Source organism: Equus quagga, chromosome 19, assembly GCF_021613505.1.
Source record: "Equus quagga isolate Etosha38 chromosome 19, UCLA_HA_Equagga_1.0, whole genome shotgun sequence".
NCBI lineage: Eukaryota > Metazoa > Chordata > Mammalia > Perissodactyla > Equidae > Equus > Equus quagga.
Window position 1 is genome coordinate 7,844,457 of NC_060285.1, and position 17,967 is coordinate 7,862,423.

A 17,967-nucleotide genomic window follows, 5' to 3' on the forward strand; every position below is an offset into this window, starting at 1 on the left:
CCCCCCCCCCCCCCCCAATTTGGATTCCTTTTATTCCTTTTTCTTGCCTGATTGCTCTGGCCAGGACCTCCAGTACTATGTTAAATAAGAGTGGTGATAGAGGGCATCCTTGTCTTGTTCCTGTTCTCAGGGGGATGGCGCTCAGTTTTTCATGTGCCTATTGGCCATCAGTATATCTTCTTTGGAGAAATGTCTGTTCATGTCTCCAGCCCATTGTTTGACTGGGTTGTTTGATGTTTTGTTGTTGAGTTGCGAGAGTTCTTTATATATTATGGATATTAAGCCTTTGTCAGATATATGACTTGCAAATATTTTTTCCCAGTAAGTGGGTTGTTTTTTTGTTTCAATCCTGTTTTCATTTGCCTTGAAGAAGCTCTTTAGTCTGATGAAGTCCCATTTGTTTATTCTTTCTATTGTTTCCCTTCTCTGAGAAGGCATGGTGTCCAAAAAGATCCTTTTAATACTGATGTCAAAGAGAGTACTGCCTACGTTTCCTTCCAGAAGCCTTATGGTTTCAGGTCTCAGCTTTAGGTCTTTGATCCATTTTGAGTTTATTTTGGTGAATGGTGAAAAAGAATGGTCAATTTTCATTCTTTTACATGTGGCTTTCCAGTTTTCCCAGCACCATTTGTTGAAAAGACTTTCTTTTCTCCATTGTATGGGAGGGCGCTCAGTTTTTGCCCATTGACAATGATGTTGGCTGTGGATGTGTCATATATGGCCTTTATTATGTTGAGGTAGTTCCCTTCTATGCCCATTTTGTTCAGAGTTTTTATCATAAATGGCTGTTTGATCTTGTCAAATGCTTTTTCTGCATCTATTGAGATGATCCTGTGGTTTTTATTCCCCAGTTTGTTGATGTGGTGTATCACGTTGATTGATTTGCGCATGTTGAACCATCCCTGTGTCCCTTGTATGAATCCCACTTTATAATGATGTATGATCCTTTTGATGAATTGCTGTATTCGGGTTGCCAAAATTTTGTTGAGAATTTTTGCATCTATGTTCATCAGCGATATTGGCCGCTAGTTCTCTTTTTTCGTGCTGTCCTTGTCAGGTTTTGGTATCAGCGTGATGCTGGCCTCGTAGAATGTGTTAGGAAGTGTTCCATCCTCCCTAATTTTTTGGAATAGCTTGAAAAGGATAGGTATTAAATCTTCTCTGAAAGTTTGGTAGAATTCCCCAGGAAACCCATCTGGTCCTGGGGTTTTATTCTTTGGGATGCTTTTGATGGCTGTTTCAATCTCTTTCCTTGTGATTGGTCTGTTCAAATTGTCTGCTTCTTCTTGAGTGAGCTTTGGGAGATTGTAGGAGTCCAAGAATTTATCCATTTCCTCTAGGTTATCCATTTTGCTGGCATATAGTTTTTCGTAGTATTCTCTTATAGTCCGTTGTATTTCTGCAGAGTCTGTTGTTATTTCTCCTCTTTCATTTCTGATTTTGTTTATTTGAGCTTTCTCTCTCTTTTTCTTTGTAAGTCTGGCTAGGGGTTTGTCAATTTTATTTATCTTCTCAAAGAACCACCTCTTTGTTTCAGTGATCCTTTCTACTGCCTTTTTTGTTTCAATAGCATTTATTTCTGCTCTGATTTTTATTATTTCTCTCCTTCTGCTGACTTTGGGCTTTGTTTGTTCTTCTTTCTGTAAATGAGTTAGGTGCAGTTTCAGATTGCTGATTTGGGATTGTTCTTGTTTGTTAAGATGTGCCTGAATTGCGACGAATTTTCCCCTTAATACAGCTTTTGCTGCATCCCATATGAGTTGGTATGGCATGTTAACATTTTCATTTGTCTCCAGGTATTCTTTGATTTCTTCTTTAATTTCTTCAATGATCCATTGCTTGTTCAATAGCATATTGTTTAGTCTCCACATCCTTGTCCCTTTCTCAGCTTTTTTCTTGTAATTAATTTCTAGCTGTATAGCATTACGATCAGAGAAGATGCTTCTTATTATTTCAATTTTTTTAAACTTGTAGAGGCTTGCCTTGTTTCCCAACATATGGTCTATCATTGAGAATGTTCCATGCGCACTTGAGAAGAATGTGTATTCTGCTGTTTTTGGATGAAGTGTTCTATATATGTCTATTAAGTCCAACTGTTTTAGCTTTTCGTTTAGCTCCACTGTTTCTTTGTTGATTTTCTGTCTGGATGATCTGTCCATTGATGTGAGTGGGGTGTTGAGGTCCCCTACTATTATTGTGTTATTTTTTTTGATATCTTCTTTTAGGTTTGTTAATAGTTGCTTTATGAACTTTGGTGCTCCTGTGTTGGGTGCATAGCTATTTATAAGTGCTATTTCTTCTTGATGAAGTGTCCCTTTGATCATTATATATTGGTCCTCTATGTCTCTCTTTACCTGCCTTATCTTGAAGTCTGTTTTGTCTGATATAAGTATTGTGACACCTGCTTTCTTTTGTTTGCTATTAGCTTGAAGTATTGTCTTCCACCCCTTCACTCTGAGCCTGTGTTTGTTCTTGGAGCTGAGGTGTGTTTCCTGGAGGCAACAAATTGTTGGATCTTGTTCTTTAATCCATTTTGCCACTCTGTGTCTTTTTATTGGAGAGTTGAATCCGGTGACATTGAGGGTGAGTATTGATGCATGAGGGCTTAATGCTGTCATTCTGTTGCTCATTTTCCGGTTTTCCCGTGTTTCCTTTGTTTCTCATCCTGTGTTTTAGCCTACCCATTGACTTCTGAAATTTCTTATGCTGGGTATCTTAGATTTTTCCTTATTTATGTTTTGTGTCTCTGTTCTGTTTTTCAGTTTAGTGGCTACCCTGAAGTTTGTATTCAGAATCTCGTGTATAACATAGTCCATTTTCTGGTGGTCTCTTACTTCCTTAGCCTAGACTTTTTCAGTATCTTTCCTCCTCCCCTCCTAATTTATTATTTTCATCTCTTATTCCAACTTGTGTTGTGAGTTTGTGGTTATAATGATAAGATTGTCTTTGCTTTGGTGATTTCCTTCCCTTTATCCTAATGCTATAGTTGAATATTTGTTATCCTATTCAGATTCTATTTGTCTCCCTACTCTGTGTTTTGTGACCCTTTACTCCCTTTTTTACTTTTTTCAGGTATGAGAGCCTTCTTGAGGATTTCTTGTAGTGGAGGTTTTGTGACTACAAAGTCCCTTAGCCTTTGTTTGTCTGGAAAAGATTTAATTTCTCCCTCATATCTGAAGGATATTTTTGCTGGATAGAGTATTCTTGGCTGAAGATTTTTATCCTTTAAAGTTTTGAATATGTCACTCAATTTTTCCTAGCTTGTAAGGTTTCTGTAGAGAAATCCACTGAAAGTCTGATGGGGGTTCCTTTGTAGGTTATTTTCTTCTGCCTTGCTACCCTGAGTATTCTTTCTTTGTCCTTCATTTTTGCCATTTTTACTATTATGTGCCTTGCAGTAGGTCTTTTTACATTGACAATTCTAGGACATCTGAAAGGTTCCTCCACACACGTTTCTCTCTCAATCTCTAGATTTGGGAAGTTCTCTTCTATTATTTCGTTGACCACACTTTCTGCTCCATTTTCCTTTTCCACGCCCTCAGGAATTCCGATGATTCTTAAGTTCCATTTTCTCACTGAGTCAGCTATTTCTCTGAGATTTTCTTCAGTTTTTTTAATTCTTAGCTCTCTTTCTTCCTCTCTCTGGAGCCATTCAGCCTGTCTATCTTCGATTATGCTAATTTTCTCCTCTATGGTGTCTACACGGGCATTCAGGGAATCTGTATTCTGTTTTATCTGATCCATTGTATTTTTCATCTTTAGTATTTCTAATTGATTCTTCTTTATAATTTCAAGCTCTTTTGTGAAGTAACTCCAGAACTCATTGACTTGTTTCTCTACATTTCCCTTTACCTCATTGAATATTTTGAGGATAGCTATTTTGAACTCATCTTCACTTAGTTTACCCATTTCCAAGCCCTCAGGACCTACTTCTGTATTTTTATTGTTTTCCTTTTGGACTGGAGCTTTTATAAATTGCTGGATGGTAGACGAGCGGTTTTTGCGCATGATGCTATTATTCTGCTGCAGTTACAGCCTGTCGCCACTAGATGGGGGTCGAGAGCCATGCGTTCTGAGCCCTCTGCCTTCAGCCGCAATGCCGGCACGCAGCGTGGGTTGGGGGAGGAGTGGCACTTTTACTCACGCCGACCTATACTGGATCAGCTCTCGCTTTTTGGCCTCCCGGGGCCCTGGCTTGCTGGGGCTTCCCCCACGTGAAAGCTTTCCCTGTTAGAGGGTTCCGCTGCACTGGCGGTGGGAGTCCTGAATGATGCCCCAATGTGCGGCCCCTCCCCCGCTCCTTCCTGCACCCGCGGCAGCGATCCCAGTCTCTAGGGGAGGGAGAAAAAGTTCTCTCCTACCCCGTTCCAGCTCCTCCGAGGCTGGCTCCAGCCTCTCTGCCTTCCCTCGTTTGGCTGCTGTGGGTCTCTGACGATTTCTGTTATTAGGATTTTTTTTTTTTGGTTGGAAAGCAGTTGCTCTTTTTAGTTGTAATTTGGAGAGGAGAGAGTCCTAGGTGAGCTCATGCTGCCATGTTGCTGACGTCACCCCCCTAGAAAATATCTTTTAAACACAGAAGAAGGCATTAACAGAACTGAGGAACAAAAACTTATACAAGACATACATAAAACAAATAGCAAAAGAACAGAAGTTAAATCCTTATCAATAATTACATTAAATGTAAATGGATTAAACTCTCCAATTAAAAGTCAGAGACTGGTAGAATATATTTTAAAAAACATGATACCACTGTATACTATCTAAAAAAGACTTACTTGAGGCCCCAAGACACAAATAGGTTAAAAATGAAAGAATGATAAAAGATATTCCATCAAACAGTAACCAAAAGAGAACTGGAGTGGCTATAACAATATCAGAAAAAAAATAGACTTTAAGACAAAATTATTACAAGAAAAAAAGAGGAATATTACATAATGATAAAAGGGCCAATAATCAAAAAAGGCTTAACAATTATAAATATGGATGCACCTAACAAAAGTCATCTAGACCTAATATATAAGGACACTCCACCTACAAAGCTAGAATATACATTTTTCTCAAGTGCACATGCAACATTCTCTGGGACAGACCATATGTTAGGCCAGAAAACAAGTCTCACTAAATTTACAAAGACTGGAATCATACAGAGTATCTTTTCAGACCACAATGGAATGAAATTGGAAATAATAAGAGAATGAAATCTGTCAAATTAACAAGTATGTGGAAATTAAATAACACACTCTTAAATGACCAGTGGGTCAAAGAAGAAACATAAGTGAATTTAGAAAATACTTTAAGATGAATGAAATGAAAACACATACCAAACCTTTGAGAGACAGCAAAAGCAGCACTTAGGAGAGAAATTTATAGCTTTAATGCCTACATTTTAAAAAAGAGATTTCAAATCAATAATCTAACCTTCCATCTTATGGAACTAGAAAAGCAAGAGCAAACTAAACCCAAAGCTAGTAGAAGGAAGGAAATAATAAAGATTATAGTAGAGATAAGTGAAATAAAGTATAGAAAAACAATAGAGAGGATCAATGAAACCAAAAGTTAATTATTTGAGAAAATCAACAAAATTGACCAACATTTCACTAGACTGACCAAGAAAAAAAGAGAGAAAACCCAAATTACTAAAATTAAGAATAAAAGTGGGGACATTATCTCAGACTTTACAGAAATAAAAAGGATTATAAGAGAATATATGAACAATTATATGCCAACAAATTTGATAACCTAGATGAAATGAAAATATTCCTAGAAACAAACTACCAAAATTGACTAAAGAAGAAATAAAATCTGAATAAACCTCTAACAAGTAAAGAGATTGAATAAATAATTTAAAACTTCCAATAAGAAAAGCCCAAGATCAGATGGCTTTATTGGAATATTCTCCAGATATTTAAGGAAGAACTAACACCAGCCCTTCTCAAACTCTTTCAAACACTTCTTAACTGTTGGAACACTTCCTAACTCATTCTATGAGCCAGTATTACCCTGATACCAAAGCCAAACAAAGGAATCACAACAAAAGAAAACTAGAGAACAATATCTCATAAATATAGATGCAAAAATACTCGACAAAATAGTAAGTAACCAAATCCAGCAGCATATTAAACAGATTATATGACAAGTGAGATTTATGCTAGAAATGCAAGGGAGGTTCAACATACGAAAATCAATCAATAGTATGGTAATTAATTAATTACTATGGTAATACACAACGTTAATAGAATGAAAAAATGCATTTGACAAAATCCAACACTGTTTTATGGTTAAAAAAAATTTAACAAACTAGGAATATTGGGAACTTCCTCAACCTGATAAAGGGCATTTATTAAAAACCCACAGGTAACATCATACTTAATTTTGAAAAACTAAAAGCTTTCCATCTAAGATCAGGAACAAGTCAAGGATTTCTGTTCTTGCCACTTCTGTTCAATACTGTACGTGAGGTTTTAGCCAGGGCAAATAGGCAAGAACAAGAAATAAAATGCATCCTTCATTGGAAAAGTAGTAAAACTATCTCTATTTGAAGATGACATGATCTCATACACAGAAAATCCTAAAGAACACACACATATACATACACACACAATTAGAGATAATTGAGTTCAGCAAAGGTGTAGGATACAAGAGTAACATACAAAATTCAGTTATATTTTTCATACACTAGCAAGTATCAGTCAAAATGAAATTAAGAAAACAATTGCATTGACATTTGTATCCAAAATAATAAAATACTCAGAAATAAATTTAACCAAGGACATATAAGACCTGTACACTGTCAACTACAAAACACTGCTGAAAAATTTTAAAGACCTACATAAATGAAAAGATATCCTATGTTTACAGATTGAAAAAATTAATATTAAGATGGCAATGCTTCCCCCAAATGATATACAGATTCAACAAAATTGCTATCAAAATTCTAACTGCTTTTCTGCAGAAATGGAAAAACTGATCCTGAAATTCACATGGAATTGCAAGAGATCCCAAATAGCCAAAATAATCTTGAAAAAGAAGAACAAAGTTGCAGGACTCATACTTCCTGATTTCAAAAGTTACTAAAAGCTGCAATAATCAAATAGGGTGGTATTGGTATAAGGATAGACATATAGAGCAACAGAATAGAATTGAAAGTCAAGAAATAAACTCAAACATCTATGGTCAATTGATTTTTGACAAAGGTTCCAAGACCATTCAACAAGGAAGAATAGTCTCTTCAACAAATGGTGGTGGGACAGCTTGATAATCACATGCAAAAGAAGGAATCTGGACTCCTACCTTACACCATATACAGAAATAAACTCAAAATGGATCAAAGGCCTCCATTTTACCTTTAGGTAAAAGCTAAAACTATCAGAAGGAAACATGGATGTAAAACTTAATGACCTTGTATTAGGCAACTGTTTCTTAAATATGACACCAAAAGCACAAGTAACAAAAGAAAAAATAGATAAACTGGACTTCATCAAAATTAGAAACTTTTGTGGATTAAAGGACACTGTAAAGAAATTGAAAAGACAACCCAAAGAGTGGGAAAAATATCTGAAAATCTTATATCTGACAAGGGTTTAATATCTAGAATATATAAAAAATACATACAACTCAACAACAAAAAGACAAACAACCCAATTTAAAAATAGGCGTAGGACTTCAACAGACATTTCTTCAAAGCAAATAAATAATGGCCAATAAGCATATGAATAATGCTCAACATCGTTTGTCTCTAGGGAAACACAAATCAAAATCATGGCACTTCACAACAACTAGATGGCTATGATTACCTTTTAAAATGGAAAATAACAAATGCTGGCAAAGACTTGTAAATGTAAAGTGGTGCAGCTGCTGCGGAAAACAGTCTGGCAGTTCCTCAAAAAGTTAAACATAGAATTACCATATGGTCCAGCAATTCCACTCTTACGTATATACCCAAGAGAAATTAAAACACATGTCTACACAAAGACTTGTACACAAATGTACATAGCAGCATTATACATAACAGTCAAAAAGTGGAAACAATCCAATTGATGAATGGACATACAACTTTGGTATACCCATAGAATGGAATATTATTCAGCCATAAAAAGGAATGATACATGCTACAATATGGATGAACCTTGAAAACATTATGCTAAGTAAAAGTCAAACACAAAAAGCCACATATTCTATAAGCCCATTTATATGAGATGTCCAGAACAGGCAAATCCATAGAGGGAGAAAGCCAATTGATTGAAGGACGTCAGGAGCTCGGTTGAGTGAAGAATGGGGAGTGACTGCATAACGGGTACATGGTTTCTTTTGGGGTGATGAAGATGTTCTGAAACTAGGTGATGATGCCAGTTGCATGATATTGTGAATATAAAAAGTTAATTGTACACCTTAAAATGACAAATTTTGTAATGTGAATTTTACCTCAATAAAAAAGTGGGTTTATAGTTTAAGTGTGAAACCTCAATAAGTAATTTAATTTAAAAGACCGTGAAGAAAGTATCCCCTGAGTTTGGTAACTCATTGGATCTGGGAGACAAAAAGATCGTGAGAAATCCAGGTGACTTTTGCCTCCAAAGAAATAGGGGAATCAGAAAACAAAGTTTATTGGGGAGTGGGGACATAAATTTGGCTCTAGACATGTTGAAATGTTCAGGAGGTAGGAGTACTCTTGAATTTCTTTCTGACAAATCCTTGGGTCGGCATCTTCTACCCAGGGTTTCCCAATCTTGGCACATTTGGGTTGGATAATTATTTGTTGTTGGGAGGCTGTGCTGTGCACTGTAGATCGTTTAGCAGCAGCCCTAGCCTCTACCCACCAAATACCAGCAGTAACCCCACTAATCGTGAAAACCAGAAGTGTCTCCTGGGGGCAAACTCGTCCCAGACTGAGAAACACTGTCCTACAAGGATGGCATATTGATTGCAAAAATTCAATGAAAGCATAGTACAGTGAAACAAAGAATGAATTTTCACCATGTTGGTAAATGTTATAATGTAGAAACAACAGATTTTTAAGAAAGGTGTAAAAACTGTATAAAAAATTTCACAGCACCATTCAGCTAAGGCCATCAAATACTATCCTGCCTCCAACACTAACTAGAACCTCAGGCAAAAGTTCAAGTTCCAATAGTTAATCATCTGAATCTGAGTTAATGTCCGTATGATTCATTAAGCCCTAACTAAGTGCCAGATACTAAATATGCAAAGATTTTGCATACTTTTTATTTACAACTTGTAAGTAGGTTCCTAACTAAAGAGAAATGGTTCTGATATTTGAACCCTCCATCAAAAGATGAACAACTTACAATTCAACTATATGCTGTCCACAAGAGACTCACTCCAGATGTAAGGACACACAGGCTAAAAGCGAAAAGATGGAAAAAGATATTCCACACAAATGGTGACCAAAAGAGAGTAAGAGTGGCTCTCCTAATAATATCAGACAAAACATACTTTAAATTTTTTTTACAGAAATCTGTTATAAGAGACAAAGGAAGACAGTATATAGTGATCAAAAGGTCAATTTACCAATAAAATAGAACGGTTATAAATATTTATACAACCAACTTCAGAGCTCCTAAACATACAAAGTATACTTTGACACAATTAAAGAGAGAAACAGAAAGTAACACAATAATAGTAGGAGACATCAACACTCCCACTTTTAATAATGGATAGAACAACCAGACAGAAGATCAATAAAGAAATAGAGGAACTGAACAACACTGTAGACCAATTGGACCTAACAGACATATACAGAACACTCCACCCAACAACATAATATACATTGTTCTCAAGTGCACATGGAACATTCTCCAGGATACACTACATGTTAGGCCACAAAACAAGTCTTAACAAATTCAATTATATTAAAATCATCTAAAGCATCTTTTCTGATCACAATGGAATGAAAACTAGAAATCAACAGCACAAGGAAAACTGGAAAATCCACAAACATGTGGAAATTAAACAAAATATTCAGGGCTGGCCCCATGGCTGAGTGGTTAAGTTTGTGCACTCCGCTTCAGCAGCCTAGGGTTTCACCAGTTTGGATCCCAGGTGCAGACATGGCACCTTTCTGAAGCAGCATCCCACATAGCACAACTAGAGGCACTCACAACTGGAATATACAACCATGTACTAGGGGGCTTTGGGAAGAAAAAAATAGAAGAAGAAGATTGACAACAGTTGTTAGCTCAGGTGCCAATCTTTAAAAAAAAGAGAAAAAAATACATAAAGAAAACTATAAAAAATAAACAAATAAACAAAACATTCTTATATAACCAATGGATCAAAGAAGAAGTCACAAGGGAAACTAAAAAAATACCTTAAGACAAATGAAAATGAAAACACAACATGCCAAACTATGGGATGTGGCAAAAGCAGTGTTAAGAGGGAAGTTTATAGCTGTAACTCTATACATTAAAAGAGAAGAAAGATCTCAAATCAACAACCTAACTTTACACCTCATGAAACTAAAGAACAAACTAAACCCAAAGCTAGCAGAAGGAAAGCAATAAAGGTTAGAGCAGACATAAACAAAAGAGAGAACAGAAAAGCAATAGAAAAAAAATCAGTGAAACTAAGAGCTGGTTTTTTGAAAAGATCAACAAAATTGACAAACCCTCAGCTACACTATTAAAAAGGAGATGACTCAACTAAAATCAGCAATGAAAGAGAGGATATTACAACTGAAATCACAGAAATAAAACAGATTACATAAGAATACTATGAACAATTGTATGCCAACAAATTGGATAACCTAGAGGAAATGGATAAATTCCTAGGAACACACAACCTACCAAAACTAAATCATGAAGAAATACAAAACCTGAACAGACCAATAACAAGTAAGGAGATTACATCAGTAATCAAAAACTTCCCAATGAAGAAAAGCCCAGGATCAGATGGCTTCACTGGAGAATTCATCAAACATTTAAAGAAAACTTAACACTAATCCTCCTGAAAATCTTCCCAAAAACTGAAGAAGAGGGAACATTTCCAAGATCATTCTATCAGGCCAGCATTACCCTGATATCAAATCCAGAAAAAGACACTACAAGACAAGAAAACTACAGACCAATAACCCTGAAAAATACTGATGCAAAAATCCTCAACAAAATACCAGCAAATTGATTATTAACAGCACATTAAAAGGATTATACACAATGATCAAGTGGGATTCATTCCTGAAATGCAAGGATGGTTCAACATATAAAAATCAATCAATGCAATAAAAATAAAACTACTATATCATCCAGCAATCCCACTTCTTGGTATATATCCAAAGGAAATGAAAACACGATATCAAAGAGATATCTGCACTCCTATGTTCACTGCAGCATTACTCACAATAGCCAAGATATGGAAACAACCAAAATGTCCATCAACAGATGAATGGATAAAGAATATGTGGTATATATATATGTGTGTATACAATGGAATTATTCAGTCATGAGAAAGAAGGAAATCCTGTCGATGCTACAACATGCATGAACCTTAAGGACATTATGATAAGTGAAATAATCCAGACAAAGATAAATATTGTATGATCTCACTTGTATGTGGAGTCAAAAAAAAAAAGTTAAATGCATAGAAGCAGGGAGTAGAATGGTGGTTAACAGGAGCTGGAGGGGGGCGACAGGGAATGGGGAGGTGTTGGTCAAAGGGTACAAATTTGTAGTTATGTAGGATGAATAAGTCTAGAGATCTAATGTACAGGCATAATTACTATACTTAATACTGTATTGAACACTGGAAATATGATGAGAGTAGATTTCAGACACACTCATCTCACCAAAAAAAATGGTTATGTGAGAAGATACATTAATTATCTTGACTATAATAATTTCACTATCTATATGTATATCAAATCACCATGTTGTATATCTTAAATATACACAATTTTAATTCTTTTAAAAATTGTTAAGATGATAAATTTTATTTTTTACCACACACAAAAAAATGAACAATTTAGTAAAAAATGGAGAAAATTTATGAACCAAGAAAATTTACCAAAGACATATAAATAGCCAATAACCATATGAAAAAACTAAGCTCAGTAGCAATAAAAAAAATTTTTTAAAGATTCCATTATTTACTTATCAGACTGGCAGAGTTATCAAAGACTAACTCCAGATGTTGGCAAAGGTGTGGTGAAATGGGCACTCAGAGTATTGAGAGGAACATAAATTGATATAACGCTGTAGATTGATTTTGAAAAAAAACATATTTCTATATATAGCTATATATTTTAAAGTACTTTTGACAAGAATTTTTGTATTTTTTAAAATATATTTTAATCTTTTTTTTAAGTCTCTGTCCTTGAGGCCAGCCCAGTGGCCGAGTGGTTAAAGTTCCACACACTCCATTTCAGCACCCCATGTTTGCAGGTTCAGAACCGAGGCTCTGACCTACTCCACTCATCAGCCATGCTGTGGTGGCCACCCACATACAAAATATAGGAAGACTGGCACAGATGTTAGCTCAGGGCTAATGCTCCTCAAGCAAAAAAAGATGCAGATTTTTTAGGCAAATCTCAGGGCAAATCTTCCTCACCAAAAAACCAACCAACCAACAAATAAAGTCTATGGCCTCTGATCCCACAATTCCACTCTCGGGAACAAATCCCAAAGAAACATTTTGACAAGTGGGCAAAAATAAGTTTTCACAGTAATCAAAAACCTCCCCAAAAATAAAAGTCCAGGACCAAACAGCTTCTGTGCAGAATTCTACCAAACATTCAAAGAAGATTTAATACTTATCTTTCTCAAACTATTCCAGAAAATTGAGGAAGATGGAGCACTTCCTAACACATTCTATGAAGCCAACATCACCCTGATCCCAAAACCAGACAAGGACAACACAAAGAAGGAAAACTACAGCCCAATATCACTGATGAAACACAGATGCAAAAATCCTCAACAAAAATCCAGCAAACCAAATACAGCAATACATTAAAAAGATCATACACCATGATCAAGTGGGATTTATACCAGGGACACAGGGATGGTTTAACATCCATAAGTCAATCAATGTGATACACCACATTAACAAAATGAGAAACAAAAACCACATGATCATCTCAATAGATGCAGAGAAAGCATTTGACAAGATCCAACATCCATTTATGATTAAAAAACTCTCAATAAAATGGGTATAGAAGGAAAGTACCTCAACATAATAAAGGCTATATATGACAAACCCACAGCCAACATCATTCTCAATAGACAAAAACTGAAAGCCATCCCTCTGAGAACAGGAACAACACAAGAGTGTCCACTCTCACCACTCTTATTCGACACAGTACTGGAGGTTTTGGCCAGAGCAATTAGGCAGGAAAAAGAAATAAAAAGAATCCAAATAGGCAATGAAGAAGTGAAACTCTTGCTGTTTGCAGACAGCATGATCTTATATATAGAAAACCCCAAAGAACCCATTAGAAAACTATTAGAAATAATCAACAACTACAGCAAAGTTGCAGGGTATAAAATCAACATACATAAATCAGTAGCATTTCTATATGCTAACAATGAACTAACAGAAAAAGATCTCAAGAACTCAATCCCATTCAGAATCGCAACAAAAAGAATAAAATACCTTGGGGTAAATTTAACCAAGGAAGTGAAAGACCTATACAATGAAAACTATAAGACTTTCCTGAAAGAAACTAATGACGACATAAAGAGATGGAAAGACATTCCATGCACATGGATTGGAAGAATAAACATAGTTAAAATGTCCATACTACCTAAAGCAATCTACAGATTCAATGCCATCCCAATCAGAATCCCAATGACATCCTTTACAGAAATAGAACAAAGAATCCTAAAATTCATATGGGGCAACAAAAGACCCTGAATTGCTAAAGCAATCCTGAGAAAAAAGAAGAAAGCTGGAGGCATCACAATCCCTGACTTCAAAACATACTACAAAGCTACAGTAATCAAAACAGCATGGTACTGGTACAAAAACAGGTGCACAGATCAATGGGACAGAATTGAAAGCCCAGAAATAAAACCACACATCCATGGACAGCTAATCTTCGACAAAGGAGCTGACGGCACACAATGGAGAAAAGGAAGTCTCTTCAACAAATGGTGCTGGTAAAACTGGACAGCCACATGTAAAAGAATGAAAATTGACCATTCTTTTTCACCATTCACCAAAATAAACTCAAAATGGATCAAAGACCTAAAGATAAGACTTGAAACCATAAGGCTTCTAGAAGAAAACATAGGCAGTGCACCCTTTGACATCAGTATCAAAAGGATCTTTTTGGACACCATGTCTTCTCAGACAAGGGAAACAATAGAAAGATTAAACAAATGGGACCTCATGAGACTAAAGAGCTTCTTCAAGGCAAGGGAAAACAGGATTAGAACAAAAAAACAACCCAACAATTGGGAAAAAATATTTGCAAGTCATATATCCAAGAAAGGGTTAATCTCCATACTATATAAAGAACTCACACAACTCAACAACAAAAAATCAAACAACTCAATCAAAAACTGGCAGGGAACATAGACAGACATTTCTCCAAAGAAAATACACGGATGGCCAATAGGCACATGAAAAGATGTTCATCATCACTGATCATCACAGAAACGCAAATCAAAACTACACTAAGCTATCACCTTATGCCCATTAGAAGGGCAAAAATAACCAAAACAAAAAGTAACAAATGTTGGGGAGGGTGTGGAGAAAAGGGAACCCTCATACACTGCTGGTGGGAATGCAAACTGGTGCAGCCACTATGGAAAACAGTATGGAGATTTCTCAAAAAATTAAAAATAGGAATACCATATGACCCAGCCATCCCAGTACTGGGTATCTATCCAAAGAACATGAAATCAGCAATTCCAAAAGTCCTGTGCACCCCTATGTTCACTGCAGCATTATTTACAATAGCCAAGATGTGGAAGCAACCTAAGTGCCCATCAACAGATGATTGGATAAAGAAGATATGGTATATATATACAATACGATACTACTCAGCCATAAAAAAGGATAAAATCGTCCCATTCACAACAACATGGATGGACCTTGAGGGTATTATGTTAAGAGAAATAAGCCTGATAGAGAAAGACAATCTCTGTATGACTCCACTCATATCTGGAAGTTAAACATGTAGACAAAGAGAACAGATCAGTGGTTACCAGGGGAAAGGGGGTTAGGGGATGGGCACAAAGGGTGAAGGGGTGCACCTACAACATGACTGACAAACAATAACGTACAACTGAAATTTCACAAGGTTGTAAACTATCATGATCTCAATAAAAAGTAAAAAATACGTTTTCAAAAATGTTTACTGCAGCAATGTTTATAGCAATGACAAATTGAAACCAGAATATCCCAGATAGGGGCTTAAGTAAATATTTGCCCATACTGAATACCAGCCATTGAAAATAATGATGTAAATATTGATACTGGAATGCATTCCCAATATATTGGTAAATGAGGAAAGCAAGTTACAAAGTGCGGAGGGGGGAGGATTGTAAGTTTCCATAGGGGAAAGTACAGAAGGATACAGATGACAACATAAAAACCACTGGCTATTGGAATCTGGTGTAACTTAAATTTTTTTCCAGTTTTTCTACAATAAACGCATGGTATAATCTCCACAAGCTTTAGAATATGGGTTTTAAAAAAAACCTCAATGTCTTCCCTTTTTACCAGTAGAGTCCTGCCCATACATTTATGACTTCTCAGCTGAGATAAGAAAAAAGTCTCCACCAAACACAGCCAAGCTGTGATGAATTTCCCAAACCGCATTGCGAACACGCAAGAGAAGTCAAAATATAACGAATCTACGCCCTTTCAACCTATTTCTTCAAAGTCGTCTCTATCCAGGAAGCAGAGCACGGACAGGGCCTTGTTTGACGAGGACAGAGACAGTTCTCTTCCTTTTGGAGGGACAGCTGGAGTAGAGAAGTTAATGCACCGTACCAAGTTCGGACCCAAATCAAAGCTCTCCCATATGCACTGGCCATACGATTTTAAGCAAATTCCTTCTGTTTCAGTTTTCCCACCTGTGAAATTAGGGACATCCTACCGACCCTCACTGTAGACAGAGCAGTTGCAAGTATAAAGCTCTTAGAACAGTGCTTGGCTATGTTAAGTATTCAAGAGCACGGAATGGACGCCATAAAGATAATTCAAAGGACCATAAAATCCGTGTTCCTGTTATAATTTTTTTTTCCAAACATGCTTCATTCCCGTCTCCAACACACAAAGAGAAAAGCAGAGACATAAACCCATAGCCTGAGCGAGAAGACACCAAACAGCAGATCAGAAGCGGCCTCAGGGCACAGAGCCCCGGGCACACGGGCCACGGCGCTCCAGGACTGCGCGCGCGGCCAGCAGGCACCCCAGCCGCGAAGCCGAACGAAGAAGCCGAGGTCCCCGGGGAGCAAAGGGGGACGCGCCGCCCCGGCGGCACGTGCAAGTCAGCCAAGACGATCTTCCGGGGAAGCAAGCGTGGAAGAAGCTCTGGACTTCAGCACTGGGTCCCGTCTTCCCGGATCTTCAGAGCGACCTAGGTGTGCTCGGTCTTCCCCGAGCACGGCACGGGGTTTCCGAGGCGCCCGACCGGGCGAGAGCGAAGAAAACGAGGACGCATCGGAGCCAGAGAGGAGCGCGATGAAGAACCGCGGGGACGCCGGGAGGGACCGCGGGAAACGGAGCTGGGGAGCGGAGGCGAGGCAGCCGGTGGGGTGGTGGAAGCGGCTGCTCCGACCGAGGGGAGGGGCAGCGGGGACACCGCACAGCGACGATGCGAGGCCGCGCCGGCGGCGTTCCCCCTCGGCTGCTCTTCTTCCGGTCCCCATCTTTTCCATAAAGTAAGAGCAGTCATCTACCTCCCTGGCTGGGGCGAAGAAAGGGGGCTTTGGGAAGTGCTGAGGGCCAGAGGAGGCCGACAGTTCGGGATCTTTCCAGAATGATCCACACTCATGCCCCTTCCTCCTCCCCGAAGCCCGGGACCCTGTTCCCGGGAGTGGGGGCAGGGAGCGCCCACGGCCCCCCGGCCGCCGTCACCCCGCAAAACCCGCGCGCTCCCAACGGCAGCCGCACGCGACCCGAGTGGCGGGGCGACTCCATCGCCGCCAGGGCGCTGCCATCTTTCTGCCGAGGTGACACGAGCCTCTGGCCCAGCGCCGCCACCGCCTCCCTCACTCACGCGGAGGAGCCATCCCGCCCTCACACGTGCGAGGCCCCGCCTCCATCCGGACCGCCCGCGAGCAGGCGCGCGCCCTCATGGAGCGGAGGGAGTCGGCGGGACGCGCCCGGGAAAGGCGGGAAAGTGTCTGATTCGCTGAGAGTTTGCGAGCCGCCAGCTCTACCCCGTGGTGTCCTCCCTCCTCTGACCACACCCCAGGCTTCCCCTCAGGCACCTTTCGCCAAAAGGAACGACAACCCCGCTGCGGCTCTGGGTGTGGTTCTTGTTCACCGCCATCTCGCTCCGGCCCCCTCCTGCCGCCCCCGAGATGGGAAGGGGGAGAGGGGCCTGCGCCAAGCCGTGGGGCGGGGCTCTGAAGGGGAGGGCGGGGATTATGGCGCAAGGACGGGGAGTGAGAGGGCGGGGCGGCTGGTCACGTGGGAGGCAGCGGTCAGAGGGCCAGGCAGAGTAAGGGTCGAGACACGCCCCTCTTGGGGAAGGGGCGGGCCCAGGGGATGGACTCCGCCCCCAGAGCGCGGAGGTGTGGGTGATAGGTGAGTGGCCACGTCGACCTCCACTCGCCCTGTTGGCTCCTGCGTCGTCGTCCCGGCAGGCCTGCCCGGCTGTCCACGGGTGTGGCCTTGAATTGATCTTGTGAGAAATCAAAGTTAAAAGCAGGATTTTCTGGCGCTCTCCCTGGCCCTAGTCAGAGAACTCCTGCCCTTTGAAGAAAGAGTCCAGAAGGATTCCTCACCTCTCCTCAGGCGAGCAGAACTTTTTCCCGCTAGAGAAAGCCTGGAATAGGGCCG

The 17,967-nt window shown here is 39.2% G+C and overlaps 1 protein-coding gene across 1 annotated transcript in view; it reads right to left on the minus strand.

Annotated features, from left to right (window-relative positions):
• Positions 1-17,455, minus strand: part of WBP2NL (WBP2 N-terminal like) — a 34,428-nt gene extending 16,973 nt beyond the window's left edge. The window contains exon 1 of the mRNA XM_046646696.1: positions 17,394-17,455. Coding sequence (XP_046502652.1) covers positions 17,394-17,455 — 62 coding nt within the window. The remainder of the gene's footprint in view (positions 1-17,393) is intronic.
• Positions 17,456-17,967: the final 512 nt, after the last annotated feature.